Raw genomic sequence first — 25,995 nt, 5'->3', positions numbered from 1 at the left:
ACTGTCATGAGTGGGTATTTGCATTTCTAAAGCTGAATTCTAAGAGATTTTAGTTAGCAATGGCAGACTTTAGTTCAGGCAACATAGCCATTAAAGCCAATTGTCTGGAGAGGTTAGAGGTATGGCATGGTAGAGGTCCTTTGCCTGGTTAATATTTGCAGAGCAGTGGAGACTCAACACATTGAAATATTTTAGTTGTTATGGAGTTAAATGTAACACATCCCAAGACTATGAACATGAACTGGAATTTTTGGTGCCTGAATGAGCTTTTCTGCCACTCAGACCTCATACATACTTTCCTGCCACTTCAAACTTCTCCCTACAGGCAGAGACATATCTGAATAAGGCTTTTTCTCTCATTAAAACTCAACTTCGTCAGCTTTAAAGAAAAATTGACTTTTCTTCCCCTTTTCCAAGAGTTGAGTTTGCATGTCTTAGCTATAGACATTCACGGGGCACCACTGTCTTCTTTCTGGATGGTCCCTCCCTAATGTAGACAAGGGCCCAACATGATGTTTTGCCAAAGTATTTTCTTTGGGGCTCGAGAGCCAGCCCATTTCTCTGGGAATCTTGCCCTTATGCTTAAATAAGCCATTGTTTTCCTTTATTCTCAAGGTCTCAGCCCATAACTGCCATCAGGAACCTGAAGACATAGCTTCCTCTATGCCAGACTTAAGGACATCTAAATATCTACCTCTGAACACCTATTTGAAGAAAAGATTATTTCCTGGAACCTACCAATTAACTGTTTTACTATAACAAGGAATCATCCAACATGTTTTATTTCTTCATTTTCAAAATGTTTGGAAGTGCCTTTACAGAGACATTAAATATACGGTGGAACATACACAACAGATCATACTGAAACCATAGGTAATATAATGAGATAGATACATTATACAAAAAGGTATATAGAAGCACAATGTTATAACAGCATGCTCTGTTTATAATATCTGGCGTTTACCAGGGAACAAGAATCCAATTCAAAAACGTGGAAAGTAAGGGATAACACCTTTTCAAATGCCAGACAAAACTTGTCCTCACTGTTTGCTGCCTTGCAATCACCCCAAAGCACACTACTGGCTGGGCTGTGTAGGTTTGGCCACTTGCTATGTTCTGCAGCTGAGATCCGGTCCACCGCCTGAGAAGAGTCTGAGGCTGGGAACTGATACCTAAGATGCACATTTCAATTTTGAGACAACAGCATGCCCTGTAGATACACATTATACATGAGCAGTATTGTAAAAATTATTTGCCATGGGAAGACACACACTACCTCCAAGAGCACGGGTCTGCTGCATGATACGCGCTATGTGGATTTGACTATCTTTCAGTGTTTTATAGCCGCTTATTTTTCCCTAGGTTTGATCATTTCCTTATGACTTAATTCTCCACTCTCAGCCTTTCATAGTTGTGGTGTTTGCTTATGCCCACAATAATGTGTGGGGAATACCTCGAAGACCCCTGTAATGGAGGTTGGACAATTGGTTTCGTTCTTGGAATCCACACTGAATGGGTGCCCTTGCTAGAAGTCCAAAATAAGGGTCACAGCAGAGGATAACTACAGAAAGGAAGTCACTTGGTGATCAAGTCCCTCCATGGGCCAGTTCATCTTTGGGCATGTGAACTGGTGGCTCTGGGGTAATTCACTGCATTGCAGCAACTGAGACGGCAATAGGTCCGATGGACACTTCCAGGTGTGCCCGATGGAAACTGTCACCAACCAGATTAATGAAATGAGAAGGCTGAGTGCCTGGGCCAGTGTGCTTATCAGTGCCAGATGTGTGCTCCTTCTCAGCCTGTAATATTCATGGAAATGGAAAATGCTTCTACTATGTGGGAAATACATAGATAAAACAGAGATCCTAAAGCGGTTATGATGGAGGAAAAAGGCACGCTCTTTGAGGAAGCATCTCTAAGTGAAATAACTATATCATATGGTCAGTGTTGACACTGGCATTCTGTTATTTCATTCAGAAAGTCAAATTCTTACAAAGGAGGTAACAATAACGTGGCAGACTATTTCAGTTCCAGCCTTATAATGGGAAACAGAAAGTCTCACTTGCTTTTTTGGCCACAGGAAGTACAGAAAGATGTGTCAGGTCAAAAGTTATTTCGGCCATCCCAAAGAAGTAACATTTCCAAGTAGGTTTGAAAAAAATCAGCGTCACATAGACCCCAAATCCCAAAGCGGCATCCATCTCTCTGTTTGTAAAGTGCTTTACTCCAATGGGCAACTTAGATGTATAGAGAGGTCTTCTATCCTCTCAGTTCCTGCAGCATCTAAAGAGACTCCCGTGAGACTCTTGTCATTAACATGAAATTACAATGTTTCATTTGAACAACTGACCAAGAGCAGCAATTAAATCCAAAGAAATTTTAAAGGCATCTCATAGAATATGAAGATTGTCCAATATTGTAAGTTGACAATATTATTGCTTGCTTGGACTGGGAAGATAATTTCCCTAATGAACTTGAACTGTTATTTCTTATCTGGAAAATGATGGTGTCCTATTTATCTTGAGTCATGGAATAGTCTATAAACACAGTCACCCAGATGAAAATGTTTCTGCGCTTTTTTTTTTTTTGTATTTTTAAAAATTTCTAAAAGCAAACAACAAAAAAACTTCAGAACCTATCTCGATTGTATAAAACCATAAAGAAACTAACAGGCATTAAGGATTTCAATACCAAAAAATTTCAAATGCCGTGTTTACATTTTGCACTCACACACAAAACCTAAATATAAAGCGTTCATTCTTTTACAAATCTTATTTCAAACTTTCTTTTATCCTTCTTTTTTTGAAACATATTTTACTAAACTCTATATATGCATGCACACTGAGATCTGGGGAGAACTGGTTAAGTTCTTTTTGTTTTTCTTGTTTTGTTTTTGAGACAGAGTCTCGCTCTTGTTGCCCAGGCTGGAGTGCAGTGGTACGATCTTGGCTCACTACAACCTTCACCTCTCAGGTTCAAGTGATTCTCCTGCCTCAGCCTCCAGAGTAGCTGGGACTACAGGCATGCGCCACCATGCCTGGATAATTTTTGTATTTTTAGTAGAGACAGGGTTTCACCATGTTGCCCAGGCTGGTCTCAAACTCCTGACTTCAGGTGATCTGCCCCCCGGGCCTCCCAAAGTGCTGGACCGGTTGAGTTCTGTGTCAGTGCTCCCATGTTCCCAGGGAAAAGACAAGGAGGAAGATGTTAGTGGAAAACAGTTGCCCAAAGTGCTGAGAAGCAATTCTGATGGGGCTGGGGTTTTGCGCCTGGGAGCACATTTTTGGCTCTTTTGCTGCCAATAGTTTAGAGGCAGGAAATCCTGCCTCAGTTTCACAAAGCCAACTCCTGTGTTTACACCCAGTTACTTGAATGATGTCTGGAGGGCCTGGAGAAAGACTAGATTTGGTATTGGGCATTTATTATGACATGTCAAATTATTGCCAAAGAGGCATCCCTATTCATCCTGAAAGCAAGGAGTAGCATTTGCCAGCATGCCAAAATGACTTTGCAGTTTCAAGAAATACACACACACCAACAGAGAGCCTCTAGCCCCTCTAGGGACTTGGCAAGTGTACCGCCCGTCTTTCAGCTGAAACATCTACTTCAGCCTCTCAAATAGAATCCTCACCTGTCCTGTGGTTTTCTTAGGTCTCTAGAGCTCTGCCTGTTCTGGAAACCTCAGCACCCTGGGCCCAGTACAAAGCCCCTGCCCCAAATACATATATAAGACCAAGCCATTGACGAGCAAAGACCAAAGGGTGGACAGAGGTCAAAGGCTCTCAAACACCCGCGGCATCATGCATTTCAGCACTGACTTTCAACATGGTTTGACCCTGGACTGGGCCATGAGAAACAGGAGATCTTTTTCTGAGACATCTGGAGAGAAGCTTTCCCCAGCCTACTAGGATATCAAATAAGAAATGTTTTCAAGGTAAAATATGTTGGCAACTTTTAAGAAATGTTTTCTTTTGATGTCCATTTATTACTGCATCAAGGGTATCAAAATCTCTGGCTGAAAAGAAAAAATAAATCTATATTATAGCCAACCATACAGCTGCTTTAGGGAACATGCAGATAAAACAATGAAACAACTGAAGAATGTTTAAATGTTTATTTTCAGGTTAAAAACGATGTGTTACCCTGTGGTTAGAATATACCTTTATGCTGAAAAATGAAGTCACTTTATTTCCGAAATATTTCCAGAAAAAAAGAAAATGAAAAAATCCAAAAGTCAAGAAGAATAAGATGAAAATGTTCTGGCAGATTCCATCATCAATCCCAACATAAGCCACAGCCTTTCTAGGCCAGAATTCCAAATTCAGTGCATTTCATGTTGTTATTAGGTCTCAAATGTTTTTCCCACTATCAGTTTAGGTATTTTTGAGTGGGATGTCTGTACATTTAAAAGCTACAATTTTGCATGCTTTCACTTTAAAAAACTCGGTGTTTCATTATATTGCCTATATTACATACAAAAATATCTGCAATCCATATTTTAGCATAACTTTTCCACCATCCATACCGTCCCTTTACATGACAGGTGATACGCATTACATCACACATATATAATTTTAATAAAAGGGGAGGGTTGCTGAGTTTATAAACCATCTATTGTGTCATTTACAGAGAATGAAATGGAAAATTGAGACCATTTTTAGGTAACTAGAGTAGAAAACACATTGGTGTCCCTGACATGTAGGGTTCAGATGAAGCCATGCTCTGTGGTCCTTGCCGTGAGACTGAATAGTTCCCTCACAGAGCCTTAATAGTTCTCTGACAGGGCCCCGACATCCCAGTAATGGGAAGACCCCTTTCTAAAATAATGAAACAAGAATGCTACCAAAATGCACAAAGGTGGACATTCTAAAACTTAAAAGTTAGCAAGTTACAAATTACTTAGTCTACAGATGTGGCAATGGGACAAATATTAATCAACTTTCCCCCTGCATGACTTTATAAATAGAAACTTCTGTCTAGATATTCAGGATTATTATAGTCTGGGAATTTATCCTGGCCAATGTGCAATATACAACAGCTAGGAAGTCAATTATTCCTTCTCTTGGGACACATGGAGTATTCTGAGGTTTGCTAGGTGTTGTTTTTCCAGGGTAACCTTCTATTGTCTTTTCTTCTTGCCTTCTCTCAAATGCAACACACCTGTGTATTTAAGCAACAGTTCTTTGGTGTGGCAGCTGCTTCTTGATTCCTGTGCTCTGGCCTCTACTGCAGCACATCTGGACCCTGGAGGCAGTGGTTGCAATCCTCAATGGTTCCAGGTCGTACGCTGGTCGTCTAGCGCCTGAACCTCCCTTCATGTGAGCACAGAGTTCACTGTCTGGTGCCTTCTCAAGAGGCTTGCTGGTGTCTCCCTCAGCGGGAGTCTGAGCATTCCATTCCCATGGGAGAGGAAGGGACTTTATAAATGTTTGGTTCAGGTTGTTTATCAAGACTAATAATTTGGGTCTATCAGCCATAAAATCCTGGAAAATCCAGGCAAATGCATGGTCCCCAGAAAATTAGATTTCATGGCTTAATAGTTTATGTCTTTACCCCCATTTTAGATATTTTGGGGCACAGCGCCTAATAGTTGTATATTGACTAGCTGGAAAACAAGTTGCTATAACCCATGGTTTATTATCTTCAGGAAATATTTAGAGGAGGAAATACTTTAATGAAATTCTTTCATGAGAAATAGTATCCATGCCAAATCTGAGAACAATTGACAGTCACTGTTGATTCTTACTAAATAGTTTGTTGTCTGGCTCTTCAGTATTCACACACACACACACACACACACACACACACACACACACGGGTATATGTATGTATATGTGTTTATATACATCTGGGTGTGGGTTACATGGTGGAAGGAACCCTTCCCCCATGGCCTTCCATTTGATTGTTATTTTGAACTGACTGGGTTTTAACACAAAGGAGCAAAGGTGGCTACACAGGAGCTGTATCACTCAGGGTGACTCTAGGTTATCACAAGAAGCATCTTCAGGACTGCGGCCAGTTTCCAGCCCTGCTGAGAAACCACTGGCATGTTTGAACGCTCCCCAGTTTGCTCCCTGCACCCTGTCAAGCACTGCCATCAGAGGGAATGCTCTAATTCGTATGTTCCTTAATAACACTCTCCATGGCAGGGATAATTTCCTTCACCTCCTCCCCAGTTATACCCCCTACCCAAAGTCTCACTTTACCAGTGGGCAGGACCCTGCTGTACGTGTGTAAGAGATTTCCTCCCCGTTTCAGCGGAGGTTCTTCATTTTCAGAAATGAATTCCCAGTCTTTCTGGAATGCTAGCAATGGAGCCGACTCACCTGGATAGCTATGTGTCAATCAGTGCATGAGCTTTCTTCGGTCCTGTATGGTTGGCTCTGAGCTACCTCTGCACCAAACTCTTTGAAAAGCTTTTGGCTGACTGAGGAATCTTCCCATAAAGTGTCAGCCATCTCTCTGCAAGCTCCTTTTGCAGCTAATGCCTGGCTCTCCTCGCTTCCTTATCCCATCAAACTGAACTATTTTTGGAACTTCACCAGCTTCGGTTCCTAAGCCCCATTTTATAGAACTAACTGAACACTGGGTTCTGGAGGTCAGGCCTACATCACTTGCAATTTCAGCACTGTTCACAAACACACTACAGTCCTGTGGGCCAGAGATACAGGAAGAACTTTTTGGCTGCCACGTCATGGCTAGAGGAGGCTGTGTTGCCATGTTCCCATCCAAGGAAATCTCTAATAAGAGAACAACTGAACGCCTCTCCTTGGATTAGCTCAGTTATCAGCCATTTGGAGTCAGGGCACTGCTTCAGGTGACCTCCTGCAGATCCTTCATACTTTGGGCCTTTAAAATTATATTTCTTAGAGATGCAGATGGCTCAGTAAAGCTCATAATGAGGCATACTAGTCCAGTGTCTACATTTCCAATAATATAATCTTAATAAATATGTCATCACATTTTGCTAATCTGAAGTTTTTGCCTTAAGACCATTCATGATGCTATTAAAATAACATTTTTATTTAAACATTATGCAGGAGTTGTTTCTTTTTTTCTCTTGCCATTTTGATTTTTCAATAGCTGTGGTTTTTAATTTTTTTTCTATAATAGCTGCTTCTTGAGTTCTGGAATAGTCATTTATTTGTATGGATTTTGGGGGGAAACCCACTGCTTCTCTCCACAAATGCACACCCTGTCAATGTTTTATCTCTGCCAGAGTCATGACTGAGCTTTTTTTTTTTTTTTTGTCATTGTATGGATGGATTTCTATATATTGCTAACTTGAAATGTCATTCTACTTATTTAAAAAAAAAAAAACTTTTGTTCTAGTAAAATGGAAAGTGTAATCTGCATCTATTTCCTAGGCAATTTCCTTTCTGTGTAGGTCAATTCTACTTTAAGACTTCAGTTTGGATAATAAATTGTGTTGGCCACAAAGCACTTGTATAAATACAGCTATGTTGGGGCCTTTTTACCCTCAGAAATGCACTCCAGGAGTTCCCCATGAGTTTTCAACAAGCAGAGAATAAAAATAAATGTTTGTGATTGACAACTTTTCTCCAAATTTTTGAAACTTCACGTAGAAAACTGTAAAGAGATGGCCCTCCCTCACTGTATATTAACATTTTAAGTAAAACCCTTTGTCCCAGTGTTATATAAGAAAGTTCAACAACAAAAGGAAGGAAAAACAAAGTGAGAATAAGCTTCTTGGATACCATCCCTAGATGATGAAGTGCAGAAAACTGGAAAAACCTGACATCCTGCATGGAGACCCAGGAAATAACATGGCATGGCAAATCCCAGGGAAGAAAACTCATGTGTAAATCAAACAGAGCTCAAGGAAAAGACTGAAATTTCTTCTCTTCATGTTTCAAAAAGAATTCCAGAGGTCAAAGGAACAGGTGCAGGTGCAAATGTATATAAAAATAATGAGCAGCGCTCATGACAAATCAGGATAGCTACATTCAGTCATCTTTCATGTATGTCTGAACTCAGGCCAAGGGGCAATAAGTGTCCACTGTGCTTTAAAAGGTCTAGGAATAGAAAAATCAACACCCAAATCTTTTCTAATTCCACATGGCCGTTTGTCACGAGATGACTAACAATGTCTGTGGGGTCAGGTTTAATACATTTGCACTGAGCTCGTACCAGGCAGTCCATAAAACTGTTGTCTTAGAATTTCTCCAGTCCCCACATCTGGCTGTTTTAGAGGCATTTCCAGACTTAAAACCCAGCTTCTATAGCTCTCCAGACCTCTTTTACCTGCTTAGAAATGAATCCCACCAGACCTCCACAAATCAAACTTTGTTAAATCATCCCCTATTGCTGATCAAACTCACTGCTTCAGCATTCAAAAAACAGAAGGCATAAAGGTGAATACAAACATAAGAAAGGAGTTTACATCTGGTCTTGCAGTCTTTCCATATAGTCTCTAAAGTCCTGTGAATCCCCCAGCCCCATATCTTGGCAGACCCACTTGATGTTATCATCGCTGTCAAACAGGATGGAGTTGGTGTATGGGCCGCCGTCCTCTGGGAGGATGGTGGTGTAGGAAGTGAACTTGACTCTCTTCCTCTTTGGGCCCGAAGAATTCATAGGTTCATTTTTAATTTCTTTCTCATAGACATAGTCAGAGGGTCTGAGTAGTTGACTATGAAAAGTCTTCTGGGAACTGCCGTTCAGAAGGAAGTTCCTCTCCTCGAACTGCAGGCCCCTGTCTATCATGGTTGTGCACTCCTCAGATGGGAGTGTAATGTCAACAGGGTTCTCCAAAAGTTCCACTTCATTCCCAAGCCAGACCCAGTCGTGGGAATGGGGCATGTTGCCCTGCTCACTCACAGCAAACCTTTTGTGTCTGTATTTCCAGGCAAATGCCACGCAGTTGATCAAGAAGACCAGAATCGCCAGGCAGAAGACGCAGAGCAGGGCATACATGCCAATCTCCAAGTCCGTTAGCCCCCTTGAGGTCACTGTGAGGTCACTAGGATTATTGGGGTCCGGTGACTTCCCTTGAGTGGGGAAGCTTGTAAAGGCATCTGGACCACCACTTTTGAGTAACTTATTCTTCCCTTCCATGGGAGACTGGGGGGTTGTGCTTTTGTTGGTACTTTCCTCTTGGCCAACAGGTGTGCCACGGTGGAACCATTCCTGGACTGCTCTCTCCTGGTTTCCTTCGCGCTCTATGGAATTACTGAGGTGGTCTTTATATTCCCGATTTATGCCCTCAATATCATTGCTGCCTCCTTGGTGCTCATCACTACTTGGTTCGAATTTGACCTTGACGTTTCCTTTACCCACGGCAAGAACACTCTTCCTCTTGGTCTTCTGACAAGGTTCACTTATCATCATTTCTAACTTAATCAAAGGCCCTTGTCCTTCACCCTCTGCAACCACAATTGGCCATTTGGACTCAAGGTTTGCCTGGACAGACACCACCATTTCATCCAATGATGAGACAGCAACAGAATAATCCTTAGGATCGTAAATGTCTAAAGGTGTCACCGAACCATCACTGAACAAAATCCAAGAACTTACTATTGCTTCCTAAGGAAAATGAAACCAAAGCATTACGTTATAATCAGATTCCTTCAAATTTGAAAATATAAGTACAATTTCCTATATAAATTGTTTAAATATAAGGAGAAGATTTCTATAGTTTTATAATCTTGAACAGTTCTTGTTATGCCTTGAACTGGTTGAACCGGCATCAATAATGTGTTGTAGCCTCACTGGTACAAGGAATAAATAATATACTTTAACGACTGCATTAAACTACAAATTAATTTATTACATACATACAATAGAATTTGACTTTGACCTTTTTAAAAACATTTTGAAAGATCAGGCAATTTATCTGAATCAGTTTCAGGTGCAACAAATCAGGCTACTGCTCAAGATAATATCACTTTGAACACTCTTCATTAAGAAGCCAGTGGTGACGTAGCAAAACATGCACTGGCTGGAAGGACTCGGGAAGATGCATGGTGAGGCTGGCTGGCTTGAATGGCACAGTGGCTCTGGTATCTTTAGAAATAATTTATAGAAGTTTAGAGATGGGAGGACGTTTTAGAGTTGACCATAATTATTGTAAACAGTAGCAATTTGGTGCCTGTTAGCCATGCTTAAGTAGCTGAAATGGAATTTCCAAGTATCAAAAACCACCTGCTTTGGCAAAGGTGAAAACACGTGATCCTTTGGTCACAGTCTAGCAGCAGGCTGTGCCTGTCACAGATAAGCCCAGGGCAAAGCAAATGGTGTATGGGGATGTGGTTGGCGTGGAAAAGCACATAAGAGGAAATGTGTGTAAGCCACTGAATACTCTTCTCAGAGACAGGGCAGCCTGGATAAGAAGCAAGAAGCTTCAAGAATCCCCAGTCCTAGGCATGAGGGCTGTCCTGCTCTCCTTCGTGGGATGTGCTAACCGAGAGAGAAGTCGTCTCCACTGACCAGGGACACAGGGCCCCTGGGACACTCACCTGCTGTGGGGACTGAAGAACATCCATGGCGGCAGCTGTGGAGACGATGGCCCTTTTGTCTGCTCGGTGTGGCTGCAGGGAGAGAGACATGCCAGCTATGAGCTGCACTCCCAGCTCCGCGATGGTGACTCGGTCATCCAGGACGATCACCGTCTTCTCAGCCAGGATGGAGTCAGACAGCGGCGAGAGGACCTGAAAAGTCAGCAAGGAGACTCATGCATCTCTGCTCCTCATGAGCATCATGAATCCCTTAACTGGGGATCCAAGAAAGTGCTCTCCCAGCCCTTGGCTTAATGCATGCACCTGTGGGAACCGGTTAGGAAAGTGTTATGCTGTTGTTCAATCACACTTCACAATTATAGGATTTTTATAAAGATCATCTTGGTCTATTTACTTTCCTCTGATTTCTGTCATGATAACAGCAGTGTATTTTCTGAGAGAATCTCGATTTAATTAAGAGGCAATAATAAAAAACTGTCCACTGATATTAGGTACTCAAAGAGCAACATTTTCCCAACAACTAATATTTAGGACGGCACAGCTGGCCTTAAAACAGGGCAGGCATCCTGTATCACTCAGGTGGACCCAATGTAATCACATAAGTCCTTAAAAATCAGAGACCTTTTCCTGGCTGGGGGCAGAAGGGGAAGTCAGAGATTCACAGTGTGAGAAGGACTCCATCCAGCCATTACTGAAGGCGGAAGGGACCACGTGACAAGGAATACAGGTGGCCTTGGAGCAGAGTGACCCCTGGCTGACAGAGTGCGAGGAAACAGGGACCTCGGTCAGTCCTAAAATCACGAAGAACTAAGTTCTGCCAACAGCCTGAAGGAGCTTGGAAGCCAAGCCTTTCCCCAAACTCCCAGATAAGAGCCCAGGCCAGCCAAGACCTGGAGTTCAGCCTCATGGTGCCCTGAGCACAGAATGCAGCAGGCCCACATGGATGCCTGACCTGCGGAAATATTAGCTGACTAACGGGTGTTTTATAAGCTGCTAGTTTGTGGTAATTTGTTACACAAAAATAGAAAACACAGAACATACCATGTTTCATCCAGCATTGCCAAAAATATAGCTTTGGCTACAATAAAATCTGATGTAGTTAACTCTGAGCAGAAACATTTTAAGTTTGTATAAGGAAATATTCTGCACCTATTATCCTGTCAAATTGGCGAGAAAATAATTTAACTATCACTATGATAAAGAATAGCTACGGATTATTATATTTTAAAAAATTTTTGTCTACTGTACAAGGTATGATAGAACTAAATGGTTAAACTTCAAGGTGAGGAGGAAAAAAACTAGCTTTCAGCAGTACAACCACCTTCTATTGGTGATACACAAAATGGAGAGTATGATGTTGGGGAAAAGATTATTTATACTACATGTTTCGTTTAGCCTTCTTGGTAAAAGGGATTAGATATTTTTCTGAACTCTCTAAAATACAAAAATTAATCTGAGTTTAGGTATTAAAATTGGTGAATGCTCTATTGCTTCTCAGGATTCTCTTACAAACAGATGCAATACATGCACAGTGACACACGTTGATATGCATGTCCACGTGCACACGTTCACAGAGACACACATCTGCACAACAGCATCTACCTGGCCACTCATCAACACAGAGTGGTGTTGGGCAAAGTGGCAAGGCGTGGCGGCGTGTACCTGCACCGTGGTTATTCCCGGCTCCCGACCAGCCAGGGTCCTGCCGTCCTGTAACTGAGCGATTTTCGGCTCCTCCACCTTCATGAACTCAGTCACAAGGTCAGTGATGTCAAACTGCCAGTCGGGGCCCAGCATGTAGGTCAGCTGCCCTAAGTCAGGTGACTCGGCCACAAACTGGGTGAGGACACGCACCGTGGCGTGCTGGTACTGCAGGGAGCAGCCTCGTCCCTTCTTCTCCTCATCGTCCTCATCATCACTTTCCCGGGTAGGCCTGGAGCACAAGGAATCAAAACAGAACAAAGTCTTCATTGTTAAGAAGTTTTCCTTCCTGTGTCCATGTGTTCTCATTGTTCAATTCCCACCTATGAGGGGTGGTGGGAGGGGGGAGGGATAACATTGGGAGATATATCTAATGCTAGATGACGAGTTAGTGGGTGCAGCGCACCAGCATGGCACATGTATACATATGTAACTAACCTGCACATTGCACACATGTACCCTAAAACCTAAAGTATAATAATAATTAAATAAATAAATAAATAAATAAAAGTGATATTGTAAAAAAAAAAAAAAAAAGAAGTTCTGCATGCCCTTGTTTTTCAGATTCTAGGTGAGCCCACAGAATGAAATGAAATGGTCTTTCTCCTGCAGGACCTGCTCAGCCATCTATCCATTCCCTCTTCATTCATTCATTCCACAAGCACACTTTAGTGAGGATGATGTGCTTTGTGCTTGCAACAGGAATGGCAAGGGCAGCTCCTGCCTCCCTGACCCAGACAGAGGCTGAGGCTCTGGTCTTGGTGTCCTGGAAACTGGTAATTTTAAAATCATTCCCCTGTGGGATGGAGGAACCTAAGATATGAGTCAGAACTGCTGTTTGGATTCATTTTGACTCCTCCCATTGGACCTCATGCCAAGTTCTCTACCCTCTCACAGGTTCAGCTACCTCACCTTGGAAATGAACATAGGAACAGCTGGCCCCCTTTTCTCTCTCATAGTTCCACATGAGGACCAAGTATGTCAAAGTATGATGACACCTCAGAAATGGCCCTTTAGGAACCCCAGACCAACCAGGAACCATCAGCAGTGGATGGTTCTAACACCCGACCTCCTCATCAGCTGAGGCCCTCGAGTCTGTACAGAAAGAAGCAGCTTCCTGAGCTTATGGCCCTAAAGTTTGCCAAAGGATCCTCTCCTTCCACTGTCCTACCCTAATCTAAAATCACTGCTCTGTGAGCAAACCTGCTCATGCTACTGATAAAACATCTGAAATGTGTCTCTCCTATTGCCTGTCCCGGCTTCTCCCTTCCTTCCTTCTGGCTCTGGCCCTTCCTCTCTCCTTGGCACCTGTTATCCTCTAACCTCCACCTGTCCACAATCCACCCTGAGAAAGCCAATCCTCAAGAAGTAGCAGTCTTGTGTCCCTTTATGAGAGTGCTTTGTTTGGTGACTACTGACCAGTCTGTGCCCTCAGTGCCTGGGGATTCCATCAGGGGAGAAGGGGAGTGATTCATCCATGCTGAATTAGACCTACTGTGTGTCCTCTTCCACGTGCTTACATAAGGATGAGAGCGGACATCCATCGCCCACGCAGCACACAACAGCCGTGCATATTTAATTCAGGTAATCTTCACACACCCCCAAAGAGCGAGGTTGAATTATTTCCCTGATCTTACCAAAGAGGAAACGAAGACATGGTTTGTGCGGCCGCTCAGCCAGGGCCACACAGCTAGTTGTCTCCCAAGGCAGGGCCCACACAGCCAGACCAGCTGCCCCATCATGTGTGTCCCCTTCCTTTATATAGCTAAGTCCATTCATCTTCTTAACAGCTATGAAACATGTTCTTATTTTTGCATAAAGAAACCAGGCTCAGAGTGGTGAATATGTAGCCCAGATAGCTGGCAATTAGCAGGTCTGGATACAGCTCCATTTGACTTCTGAAACCCACCTTCTTTACTATATGACATTCCGCCTCCCTGAAAGGTCTGAGAACCATTTATAAAACGATAGAAAAAATTTTCACCAGCACAATAGCGTAACAATTTTGGTTTCCCAAAGTAAGAAATGAATATCTCCATGAGTAAGAGAGATGGTGTTAGGTGGCAAAGAAACATAGCATTCAATTAAAAAAAAATGAATAACATACTGAAAAGTTGTTCCCATTTTATTTTCCAATCCTTCTGAATATGTCACAGGGAATGTCTCTGTTCTGTGCTAGGATGTCTTTAAAGCTTCTTGGAACTAACTACTTTCCATTAGTTAATAAAGACAAGCTCACATAGGCAGGCAACAGTGTCTACTCAGAATTTAACAACATTGTTTAATTTTCTTTGCAATAATTTTAGGTTAAATTTATTTTATGATAAATGACACTAGTTGACCATTTGTACTAGCAATGGGAAGTTTCCTTTAAATTAATGGGTAAAATTTAAGAAGAACACCACTAGGCTTGTGTTTCACTAAAATGTGGCAGTATCATAACAATGGTCAATGAATATATGAGATTTTATAAATCTTGTAGTAATGAAACAAAACAATCCTGTTATTTTAGGACAGATTGTATCCTATTCGTTTATTTAAACTTTTAATTTCAAAATAATTACAAATTCACTAAAAGCTAAAACAACAACGACAACAACAACAAAAACAAAAACAAAAAAAAAACCAGGAGATTTTATACACTCTTTACGCAGTTCCCTGAAGTTAGCATCTTCCTAACTATAAGAAAATATCAAAACCAGGAAATTGGCAATGGTATACATAGAGCTTATTAACATACAAGCATAACTTATTACAGTCTAATGATACCAAAGCTACTTTGAGTGTAGATACCTTAGTTCCCTGTAAGTCCCATTACCCCGACCGCTTTTAAAAATACAATTGTTTTAAGTATGTTTTTCTGTCTGTCCTAAGTACCACATCAGATGTCATAATTTTCCCTTTGAATACCAAACATGATGTAAAAAACTGATGCAAAGGAAAGTCTATCCTATTTAACAGTGTTTTTACTCATCCTATCATTCTTCTTTCCTTTCTGAAGTTCCAAATCCTTTTCCATTATAATTTTTTCTGTTCCATTAGCCATGCTTTAAAGGTAGGTCTCCTGAAACAAACTCTCCAAGTTTTTGTTCATTTAAGAATGTCTTTATTCTCCTTTCTTTTAGTGCCTGAAAAATGTGCCAAGTCCTTCTGGCCTCCGTGGTTTCGGGCGAGAAATTCATTGCCATTCAAATTGGTATAACCTCTCTCTGGATGTTTTTAAGACTTTCTTTGTCTTTAATTTTCAGAAGTTTAATTACAATGTGTCTTCACATGGATTTCTTTGGGTTTATCATGTTTGTGGTTTCCCAAGCTTTTTGAAACTATGTGTTTATGTCTCTTGACAAATTGAAGAGGTTTTCAGCCATTATTTCTGCAAATACTTTTTAAGCCTGACACCTTTTCTCCTCTTGTTCTCGGATTCTAATTACGGGAATCCTAGATCTTTTGTTATGGTCCCACAAGTCCTTGATGCTCCGTTCCCTTTTTCCCCCAAGCCTATCTTCTCTGTTATTGAGATTAAGTAAATTGTATTGTCTGTCCTCAGGTTCATTGATTTTATCCTCTGTCATCTCCACTGTACTGCCGAGCCTATTGAGGGCTTTTGTTCCCCCTCTTTCCTATATTTTTCTATAATTTACATCTGGTTCTTTTTTATAAGTAATGTTTCCTTGATGAGATATTTTCCATTTTAATTGGTTCCAAGGCTATCTGTAATTTCTTACTGAAAGCTTTTCTTTTTTCCTTTGGTATGGCTGCTTTAAAATCCTTGTCAGATATTCTAACATCTGATTTATCAGGGCACTGCCATCAGTTGATCGTCTTTTCTCATTCAAGTTGTGGTTTATCTAATTCTTGGTATGACAAGTGAATTTTTTCAGTTATATTCTGGACATTTTGTACATTATGACAGGAAACCCTGGGTGCAGCTGAAATCTGTTGTAGTTAAATTTGCTTTGTTTTAGTGCATATGTCCTAGCCTACTTTTGTGCACTTAGGTTCTAATGAAAATTTGGCTTGAGAGCCCTCAGGTGCTATTCTGGTCTGTTTTGTTCCCCTGGCACTGTGGATTCCCACAGTGAAGCAGGAATCCCACTTGAATCCCTCTGGGTTTGCCCATAGGAGACAAGGGCACTTCCCTGGGCTGGGTGGAGGCTGGAAGACGTCAGGCAGGCAGGCAGGGCAGTATCACTTCCCCCAGCGGCCCTTCAAGTTTCAGCAAGGGTTTTCGAGATCCACCCTTAGCCTTTTGTTTAAAGCACACTTTTCTGACAGTGAATCTCTTAAAATTTCTTCATCATTTGCTGTCTGGAAATACTGAAAATTTCAACATCATCAGGTCCCTGTTTCTTTTTGTCTCATAGCCCTTCCAAAATTTTCTCTCTCCTTTTGCATTCTGCTATTGGCAGCAAGATGAATCCAAGTGCACATTCAGTAGTTTGCCTGGACTTCTCCTCAGCTAACTATCTGACACCACTTGCTTTCCACACACCTGCAGGGCACAATCTTGCTAAGCACTCTGTCACCACCTAACCAGAATCCATGCTCCTCACCTCCCCCTGAACCCTCACTGGCAGCATTTTTGAAGTTCAGATTTCTACTTCCCATTTGTCCACAATGATCTCGGCTTTCTGTAAGGTGACTTGGGATTTCTCCACAATGATCCTCATGCATCATGTACAACGTCTTTAACACCCATGTTTCTACTAACAATCTGTTCAAGGCAATTGAGGCTTTTTCCATTATGCCCCTCAAAATCTTCCAGCCTCCACTCACTCACTGATTCCACAGGCACGCTCACATTTGAAGTATGAGTTACAGCTACACTCCACCACTGGGCAACAGGCTCTGTATTAGTTTTCTATTGCTGCATAACAAATGACCACAAACTTCATGGTTTAGAACAATGCCCACACCAACACACTCACAGTTCCACAAGCCAGTAATCCAGGCAGGCTCAACTGAATTCTCTACACAGAGATTCACAAGTTCAATATTAAGGCGTCAGCTGGGCTGGTCTCTTATCTGGAAGTGCTAGGGAAGAATCCACTTCTAAGATCAGCCAGGTTGTTGGCAGAATTCTGTTCCTAAGGTTATAGAACTGAGGCCCCATTTCCTGGCTGGTTGTCATTTGGAGGCTGCTCTCAGCTACTAAAGATTACCCACATTCCTCAGCAAGTGGCTCAATCCACCTTCAAAGCCAGCAGTACATCACCAAGTTGTTCTCATCCTCAAATCTTCCCAACTCCCCCTTCTGCTACCAGTTGGTAGGAACTCTCTGCTTTCAGAGGGCTTATCTGTTGGGTCCCACCACCTGGCTAATCTCTGTATTTTAAGGTCCATTGATTTGGGATTGCAGTTGCATCTGTAAAATCTCCTCCCAGCACTACCAGATTAGTGTTTGAAGAAGCAGGAGATGGGGATCACGGGGAGGGACAATTACCTTTTTTTTGAGACAGAATCTCGCTCTGTCGCCCAGGCTGGAGTGCAGTGGCACGATCTCGACTCACTGCAAGCTCTGCCTCCCGGGTTCAGGCCATTCTCCTGCCTCAGCCTCTCAAGTAGCTGGGACTTTAGGCACCCACCACCATGCCCAGCTAATTTTTTTGGATTTTTAGTAAAGACGGGGTTTCACCGTGTTAGCCGGGATGGTCTCGATCTCCTGACCTCGTGATCTGCCTGCCTTGGCCTCCCAAAGTGCTGGGATTACAGGCAAGAGTCGTCTTTAGAACTGTCTACTATAGTATGTATCCATTCACTGAGTTCTTGGGACAACCCTTCAGTAATGTTATCATCCCTAATTGATAGATGAGGAAACTGAGAAAGAGATAGGATAAATCACATGTCCAATGTCACACAGGTACAAGTTGTAAAGCTGGGGTTAAAATTCAGGCAATAAAATGAAGAGTCTTGCCTGGCGCGGGATGGTGGCGGAGAACAAATCAGGCAGCCTTATCCCACAGCCCACGGTCTTAACCACTGTACTGTGCTCCATGGAGGAAGGCTGACATTTACAAGCAGGGGAACTGAGAGTGAATAACATAGGAATGAACAATAGTGAAGTGAGTAGGGAATGGAAAATAGCTATGTCCTAAATGCCACATCTTGTGCTAGGTGCTTGTTATGTATTGCATTCGTTTTACTGAATCCTAGCAACTATTCTATGAGGTTGTTACTATTATTATTATTATCATCTTCATTATAATTTCCTCATGTCAAGGTGCTAGTAAGTACTCAAGTCAGATCCATCTGAACCCAAAGCCCAGACCACGCTTCCCACCGTGGATGTTGTTTCCCAAGGGCTTGAGTCCCTGAGGGTCAGTTTGCCTCCCACAAAGATCTGGGCCCCAGGAAAATCGGATCCACAGCCTTCTCTTTGATTCCTCACCTTCTGTTGGCAGCAACCGGGATCCTCCAGCCCTTGATCTGGCTCAGCTCGGTGTCTGAGATCTCAATCTGCAGGGGGAGCCTGGGCGCCCAGACAGTGACCTCGAACTGGGAGGTGAAGTGCTGGTGGGTGAAGTTCACAATCGTGTCCACTTTGCTCTTCATTTCCTTCCCATTCACAAAAATGGAATCACAGTTGTTGGAAACCTTTGGGGAGGAGGTAGAACCTTGAGATGCATCAGTAGGAAAAACACAAGCAAAAACCAACAACAGTGAAAGTTCATGAACTGCAGCAGCTCTGATTTATTAGACACCAAAACAACCCGATGAACAGAACTTGTACAAAAGGTAATTTGTAGGCACTAATTAGTGACAAATACTGACAAATAGACTACAGGAAAACTATTTTGTATTACAAAATACTGACAAGTAAAACCATTACCATAATTTAATGGAGTTATATAACCTCTGTTGCCTTTTGTGTGTATGTGTGTTTTTCTTTATCTTACCTTTTTTATGTACTCAAACGATCACTAATCAAACCCCAGGTGCCTCATAGTTCACTCTTGCACCATATCTGAAGATGCATAAAAGGTTTTTATGTTACTGAAAAAGCACATTATTCAAGCCATACTGAGGATCTCTGAGAAATCAGGAGAGCTTTGCACTAGATTAAAATCCTAGTAGGCAAAATAGTTGTGAAATGCATTAGAAACATGGATATAATTATTTTTGCCCCATTCAGCTATAATTTTGCAGGATGAATGTGGCATTTCACCATGGTCTTTTGACTCAGCACTTGGGGCTGGCCTCTCTAATGTGCATGCTTCAGTAGGTTGAGCATTAGACCATTTAAGTCCCTATTTTACTTCGCATTTTCAGGATAAGCAAATAAATTGTTGCGACTTTCCTGGACAATGAGGAAAATGTATTTATGTATCTAGGTGGAGAGAAGAAAGAGGGATCACAAATCATTTCATGAGCAGAGGACAGAAAATAAAAAGTACTGTGTAACCTTTGCATTCATACTGCTGAGGGGCAGTGTCAAGCCTGGGCTGCTGGCAGGGCCCCCATCTCAACTAGTGGAGCCACTACAGCCCCACTTTCGCAAGCCAGAAACTAGGACTTATTCTTGTTGCTTCTCTTCCTCACTTGAATCTGTAACTACAACTCAGGCCTCCCTTCTGAGCCCCAGACACACGTGCCCAACTGCCTGTTTGACATGGTCAAATGAATGGCTCAAGAACAATGTCAGAAGTGCCCACCTCCAAACTTCAAGAGTAAACTTCCAAGTTGTTTGAGATAAATTACCACCTCCCCACCCCCCGCCAAAAAAATGGCACTAATATGAATGTGCTTCCTTGGAAATGAAATCAGCCTTTTGCCACCCAACAGCCCTACACTGTAGCTCGACATGGAAACCAAGGAGAAAACAGCTAATGGGACACTTAAGATTCACCCTGCATCCCCAGTCACAGGGATGGATCCTTGTCACTTCCACTTCTCAACACCAATGACGTCTTTAGGAATCCTTAAGTATAATTAACATAGGCTACTCATTGGGAGATCTGCTGAAATCACTGAGACTTTGACTTGATAATCCCAGTCCACACAGCAATGAACAAGGATTGCTGAAGAGATACTGGAGTCTGGCTAAGTTCATTTTTGGAGCCCCTTTCCTATCCTGTCAGAACTTAGCAGTCCAAAGTATTTTTCCTTCCAGGCCTAAGATGGTAGTAGATAGAGCTACCATTAGGCCTGATAGCTAATGTGTCTCTCATCCCCAAAATTCCAGGGGGAGCTGAATATGGCATTTCTTTAACTTTTCAAATTAAAAAAAGAATCTACTTCTATCCCTCTCTTTGCTTTATTTTATAAAAAGAGAGAGAAGAACAACAATGAAGCAAGCAAATTAGCTGTATTTTAGAGCATGTTTGAGGCAGTTAAATCTGCTTCATTGTGCCCAAGACTGTAAAGAGAATAATCAGAACAAGATCTCCATTCAGAGAAGTCAGAGAAGAAAATGGAGTGAAGGGTCATGTTCTTATTTTTAATAGATGCTGACACAATGCTGAGCCTGACTGCCATCCATTTAGGTACTCAAGGTGTGGAAGCCCCATTATAGAGAAATATCTGCCTTCCCAAGGAAGCATTGCACTAGGAGAAGGTGAAGGCTCAGTAAGACCTCTGATTTCCCCTGAACTCACTGCTTGTTCTGCCTGTGGCATGCAGACTACCTCAAGAGAATGAAGTCCCCCCAACCCTGGTCAGAAAAAAAGAGATTGAGGTCCCCTATGATTTAGAAACCTGCACTGGGGAGTTCTGCTCTCACTTCTCCCTAGCTCAGGTGGTTATCACCTATTGCTAGAACTTTCTAAATCCAATGTTCTGTAGTGCAGACCTCAACCCTCTTGCATTTGTGGAAAATTATGGTTCTCCCTTGTTTACTGCTACCCAACCACCCCCAATCACACTTCAAATCACTCTGAATCACATCCCACTGGAGAGAACACACCAGTTTTGGAAACTGTGAGACCCTTTCTATGTTCATAAGGAATGAAATAATGTAACTGTCTGCATCCTTTTGGAGCACTACAGTCTTAAACCTGCCCCATCTTTTAGGAAGTGATGTATAGCCCATATAGAAAAAATAAATTAATTAAAAACATAACAAAGTAAGAGGGCTTAGCAATTCTTTATGTTGACTATCTTTTGAGTTTTTTCTCCTGGGATATGGATACCCTTAAAAAAGTGTATGTCCTCCATTTTAAGTAATTCAGTTAAAACAGCACAAATAAGGCTAATCATACTGAGTACTAAGACTTGAGGTATCTAACAATGTACAAAGGATATATTAGATATACAGAAACCAGAGTTTCTCACTTCATGGTCTCACCAATTACAGATGACCCTCATTATTTGTGGATTCCATATTTCCAAACTCATCTACTCCCTAAAAGTTATTTGTAACCCTATAGTCGGTACTTGCAGTGCCTTTTTGGTCATTTGTGGAATTGCACAGAAAGGGGAAAATTTTGAACCACCTGCCATGCACACATCCCCAATTGAGGTCAAGCAAGTACTCGCTCTGCCTTCTTGTCTCAGCTCTCATTCAAAGACCAGAGCCTGGACAATACAGGGGGCAGTGGAGCACCGTGTGGGAAGCTTCAGCTTGGGTGCTGGATCCAGCAGGACAGAATCTGAACCCCTACTCTGGCACCTATTAGTGAGGCAGCCTCAGACAAATCACCTAACACTTCCAAACTTCAATATTTCTTTTGTAATAGAAGATTATAGACTATTAGAAATGTGTGTGTGTGTGTGTGTGTGTGTGTGTGTGTGTGTGTGTGTGTGTCTATTTCTCCTACAAGCAAAGGTTCAGTACTCGCTAACTCAGCATTCACAGGGATTTTATAACTATCTCAAATAATGAGAATAGGACAGCTCATACTTGTACAGGACCTCATTGCTGCAACACTCTCCTTTCAACACAATAAGTCCCACAGTAATGCCACAAGGTGGGTGCCATGAGACTCATTTTACCTGTACTGAATCCAGCGTAGAGAAAGGGACCGCCTCTTGCACAGCATTTTGCATGTGTCTAACACTGTGAGCCAGCACCTGACTGCTGATTGCTGGCCCGGGGCTGTCTCCTCTGCTTGGATCACCTCTGTCCTCTCCAGGAACTTCTTCTGCTACACCAGATACAATCCAAACGCCTTACAGGGGCCTACCAGGCCCTAATGCCCTGGACCTGCCTCCTCTGGCCTCACCTTACACACCCTCCCTACCCGGCACAGGCCCCTCTTCATGTGTCTTCACTGCTCCCCTGAGCTCTCCTAGGCTTAGCCCCATCCCAAGGCCATGCCATGGTCTTCTGAGGATATGATCTGATGTCCTTCATAAGTGGTTTTCTACTGGCCAATCAACTATGCACCAGCACCTCTGCCCGACACACATACACTTTCCTCTTTTCTAATACTAATAAGGTTTTCTTCAGGAAATCCACTGCCCTCCATTCACCACAGGCCTCCCTTAATCCATCATTAAACCCCCATCTGCTTTGCCAGTGATTGATTTAGGGGAAAGCATGTGATATTACTCTGGCCAGTGAGCTGTGAGAAGGCTACTGGGGCTTCTGGGAAACATCTCCTTGATCAAAGAGACTCACCGAAAGTGGCACCTCCTCCTCCCACTGGATGTTGTCACATAGGAGCTGATGACAGGAACTGCTGCAGGGATCCCAGAGCCCTGAGGGAGCCAGCCGTGGGCCAGGCTGACCCTGGAAGCTAAGGAACCCGGGCCCTTGATGACCTAGAGGAGCCGCTGGACCAGCCCACCTGGACCCCCCGACTTTGAGGCGTTTTATCAGGTGATTGTCGTTCTTGTGGCTAAAGCCATCTTGGTCTATGTGGTTTTGTTACTTGCCACCAAAAGGATTATAAATGACATAGGACTGCATCTCAAATGCCACCCCTCAGAATGTGTTCCTGGAGCCACTCCTAATTTAAACTTGGCACCCGCCTCTGGTCACTATTTTCCTGTATCTAATTTGCTGTGTGTGATACTGTGTACACTGAATTTACAACATTGCTCCATTACTGAGACTCTTCCTATTGCTTATATCATGTCACTTACACTGTATTAATTGCACCAGATTGCTCTGTTATATAATGTACTTCTTCACAATAATTACCACTCTTGTAATGCTCCTGGTTGTTTCTTATCTATCTTCCCCACCTGATGGTAATCTGCTTCAGAACATGGACCTTTCTCCTTTTCCCTGCTGTCTCTGCTAATAGCACAGTGCTGGGCACATAGAAGTTATTCAATAAATAGATGCTGAGTGTGTGAATGAATATGTCACAACTGTTTCCTCTGAGACCCATTCATTTCTGTACACTACCATCAGTAGTGTGTGTTTCTGTAACAAGGCAAAGAAGGTGACTTACACAAGGTTATCATGGTAATGACATTAAGAAAAGTGAAAGTGATTTCATATATTATGAGAGAAGACAGACCAGAAAGAACAAAGCTGATAAATGTGAGGCCTTGGATTCCCAGTGGTCAATTTGGCATTTTAACTCAGAATTAAGATCTCTATGGATGAGGTACATGTGTGTTTTATTGGCAGGGGAAGGAGGGATGTGGGGAGATGACAGGAAGACATAGCAAAATAAAGATCAGAGCCAGATTCCCATCATTCATCTAAATGATACCTTCAGGGGTCTCTGAGCCTCAAGAGGAACATCGAAAACCAAATGCTGTCAATCCTAATGTAAGAAGAGCTGAGGGCAGGAACGTGGAGATTGAAAACAGATGATTTGTGTCATGTTAATCTGTGAGCATGTGTGAGATGGCTTGTAAATGTCATCCTGGGAAAGTTGCCTTTAGAGGTTAATATTTTTACTGTCAAATTACACTTTTGCAACTACATTGCTTTATAATAAAAGAGGCTAAAAGGGGCTATCCAGATGGGAATATGTTTCCTTTGGGTATCTTGTAAGACACATCATTTACTTCATGTTCTATTTTAAAAAGAAGCAAGAATTTAATCTGTGCATCAGCCACCCTCTGTGTTTGCCATACTGTTGACCCACCTGCCTGCACTGATGGGAGGCTGACTGCGCATTGGGCTTCCCTCATGACCTCTCTGCCAACCTGAGACACGTGCTGCTATGTTAGAAGAAAAAAAAAAATGCTACAGAATCAGGTAGTATGTTTCTCACAAACTTACAAACAATGCTGAAATTCTATATTAAAATAGGCAAAAAGAATCAAAACTATGTAGAGAAAAACCTTTGATATTCACTTATCATCTGAATCAAACACTTTGTATGTATTACTGAGTTTAGTGAAGTGTACCGTGTCTGAGGCGCAGTATGTACTCAAAAATATTTCTTTTACCTTGAGTTTTTAACTAATAATAAATGCCAAAAGGAATAATAATATCTATCATGTATTAAGTTCTTACTATGAACCCTGCGTTGTTTTCAAAATTTTATGTAGAATTATACCCGTTAACCTCTCCAAATACTCTGTACATTACATTTTTGTCCCTATATTATGGAGGGTAGACTGAGGCCAAGGAGAGGCTGCTAGTTAAGGGATCACAGCTGGTGAAAGGCAGAGCATGGTTTCCCACTCAGTCTCTCTGTGCCAGAGGCCTCCTCAGCACTGTGTTACTGCTTCAGCGAAGCCCAGGCAAGGAAGACATGGCCCTTGCTCCAGAAGGCCACAGGCTGATTGGGAAAGGCAAGACCTAAATACACACATCAGTACTTTTTATTAACCAGATTGAGTTATAATTTATGTGGAATACAGTGTATCCGTTTAAAGGATAAAGTTCAATGAGTTTAGCAGTGTCCACCCATGAAAACACTACACAGACAGAACATTCTGTCACCCCAAAAACAGATCCTAATGCATCTTTTCAGTCCATGGCTCCCTCTTCTCCTGGCCCCAGGCAACCACTGATGTGCTTTTCATCACCACAGATTGGTTTTCATTTTCTAGAATTTTATATAAATGGAATCACAATATATGCTCTTTATGTCTAGCTTTTTTCACAAGTATGATGATTCTGAGAGTCATCCTTATTGTTACTTGTGTCAGTGGTTACCCCAGGCTCTTTTCCCTGGTTGCTTTCAGCCACAATGATGGAAATGAAATCCCGCTTCAAGTTGTCCCCTCACTTTGCTTCCAGTTGTCCTGCCTTTCCAGACGGAACCAATGTTCATCTTACATATACTGATTGATGTCTCATGCCTCCCTAAAATGTATAAAACCAAGCTGTGCCCTACCACCTTGGGCACATGCCATCAGGACCTCCTGAGCCTGTGACACAGGCGCGTGTCCTTAACCTTGGCAAAATAAACTTTCTAAGTTGACTGGGACTTGTCTCAGATATTCAGGGTTCATAAAGCTAAAGAAATAAGTTCAGATCTCCGATCCCCTCTCTATGTTGAGTATCCTCTGATCCCCGCTATATGTTGAGTTCATTCTTAGTTTTTGTGTATTTAAAGCAGCCTGGATTATTTTCTGATAAAAATCAGAGACAAAATCAAGACAGCCAGGTGCCCAGTTTCAACTCAGAAATGTAGAGCACCAAAAAGCATTTCTCCCACCTTACCAAACTACAAATTAAAAATTTTTATTAAGTTTGTCTGAGAACTGTGGCTGCAGGGTAACAAACTAACCTGCAATCTAGAGAAAGACATGATCCTGCAGGGAGAAATATTTATTAAGCATTTGCTTCCCTGGGGTAGACATTGCTGAAAGCCACATAAGCTGATAAGAAGGATTCAAGCAAAACTTTTAGATACCTTTCTACAGAACAAATGTGGACTATTGTGAGAGTGTAAAGACCCTGGGGACTGTAAATACAGGGGAGTTTGCACCCTCTTGCAGGTTCTAAGAATCTCACCAG

The 25,995-nt window shown here is 42.2% G+C and overlaps 1 protein-coding gene across 3 annotated transcripts in view; it reads right to left on the bottom strand.

The window, feature by feature from the left end:
* Positions 1-766: 766 nt before the first annotated feature.
* Positions 767-25,995, bottom strand: part of TMEM132B (transmembrane protein 132B) — a 528,943-nt gene continuing 503,714 nt past the window's right edge. For all 3 annotated transcript variants that reach the window (XM_054527734.2, XM_009248394.4, XM_054527735.2), the window contains 4 exons: positions 18,568-18,773; positions 12,141-12,411; positions 10,479-10,670; positions 767-9,546 (listed from right to left, as the gene is read on the bottom strand). In XM_054527734.2, the coding sequence (XP_054383709.1) occupies positions 8,401-9,546; positions 10,479-10,670; positions 12,141-12,411; positions 18,568-18,773 (1,815 nt within the window). In that variant the 3' untranslated portion in view covers positions 767-8,400. The remainder of the gene's footprint in view (positions 9,547-10,478; positions 10,671-12,140; positions 12,412-18,567; positions 18,774-25,995) is intronic.

This window comes from Pongo abelii, chromosome 10 (assembly GCF_028885655.2).
Source record: "Pongo abelii isolate AG06213 chromosome 10, NHGRI_mPonAbe1-v2.0_pri, whole genome shotgun sequence".
NCBI classification, from domain to species: Eukaryota; Metazoa; Chordata; class Mammalia; order Primates; family Hominidae; genus Pongo; species Pongo abelii.
This window is presented reverse-complemented; position numbering and strand designations above follow the sequence as displayed.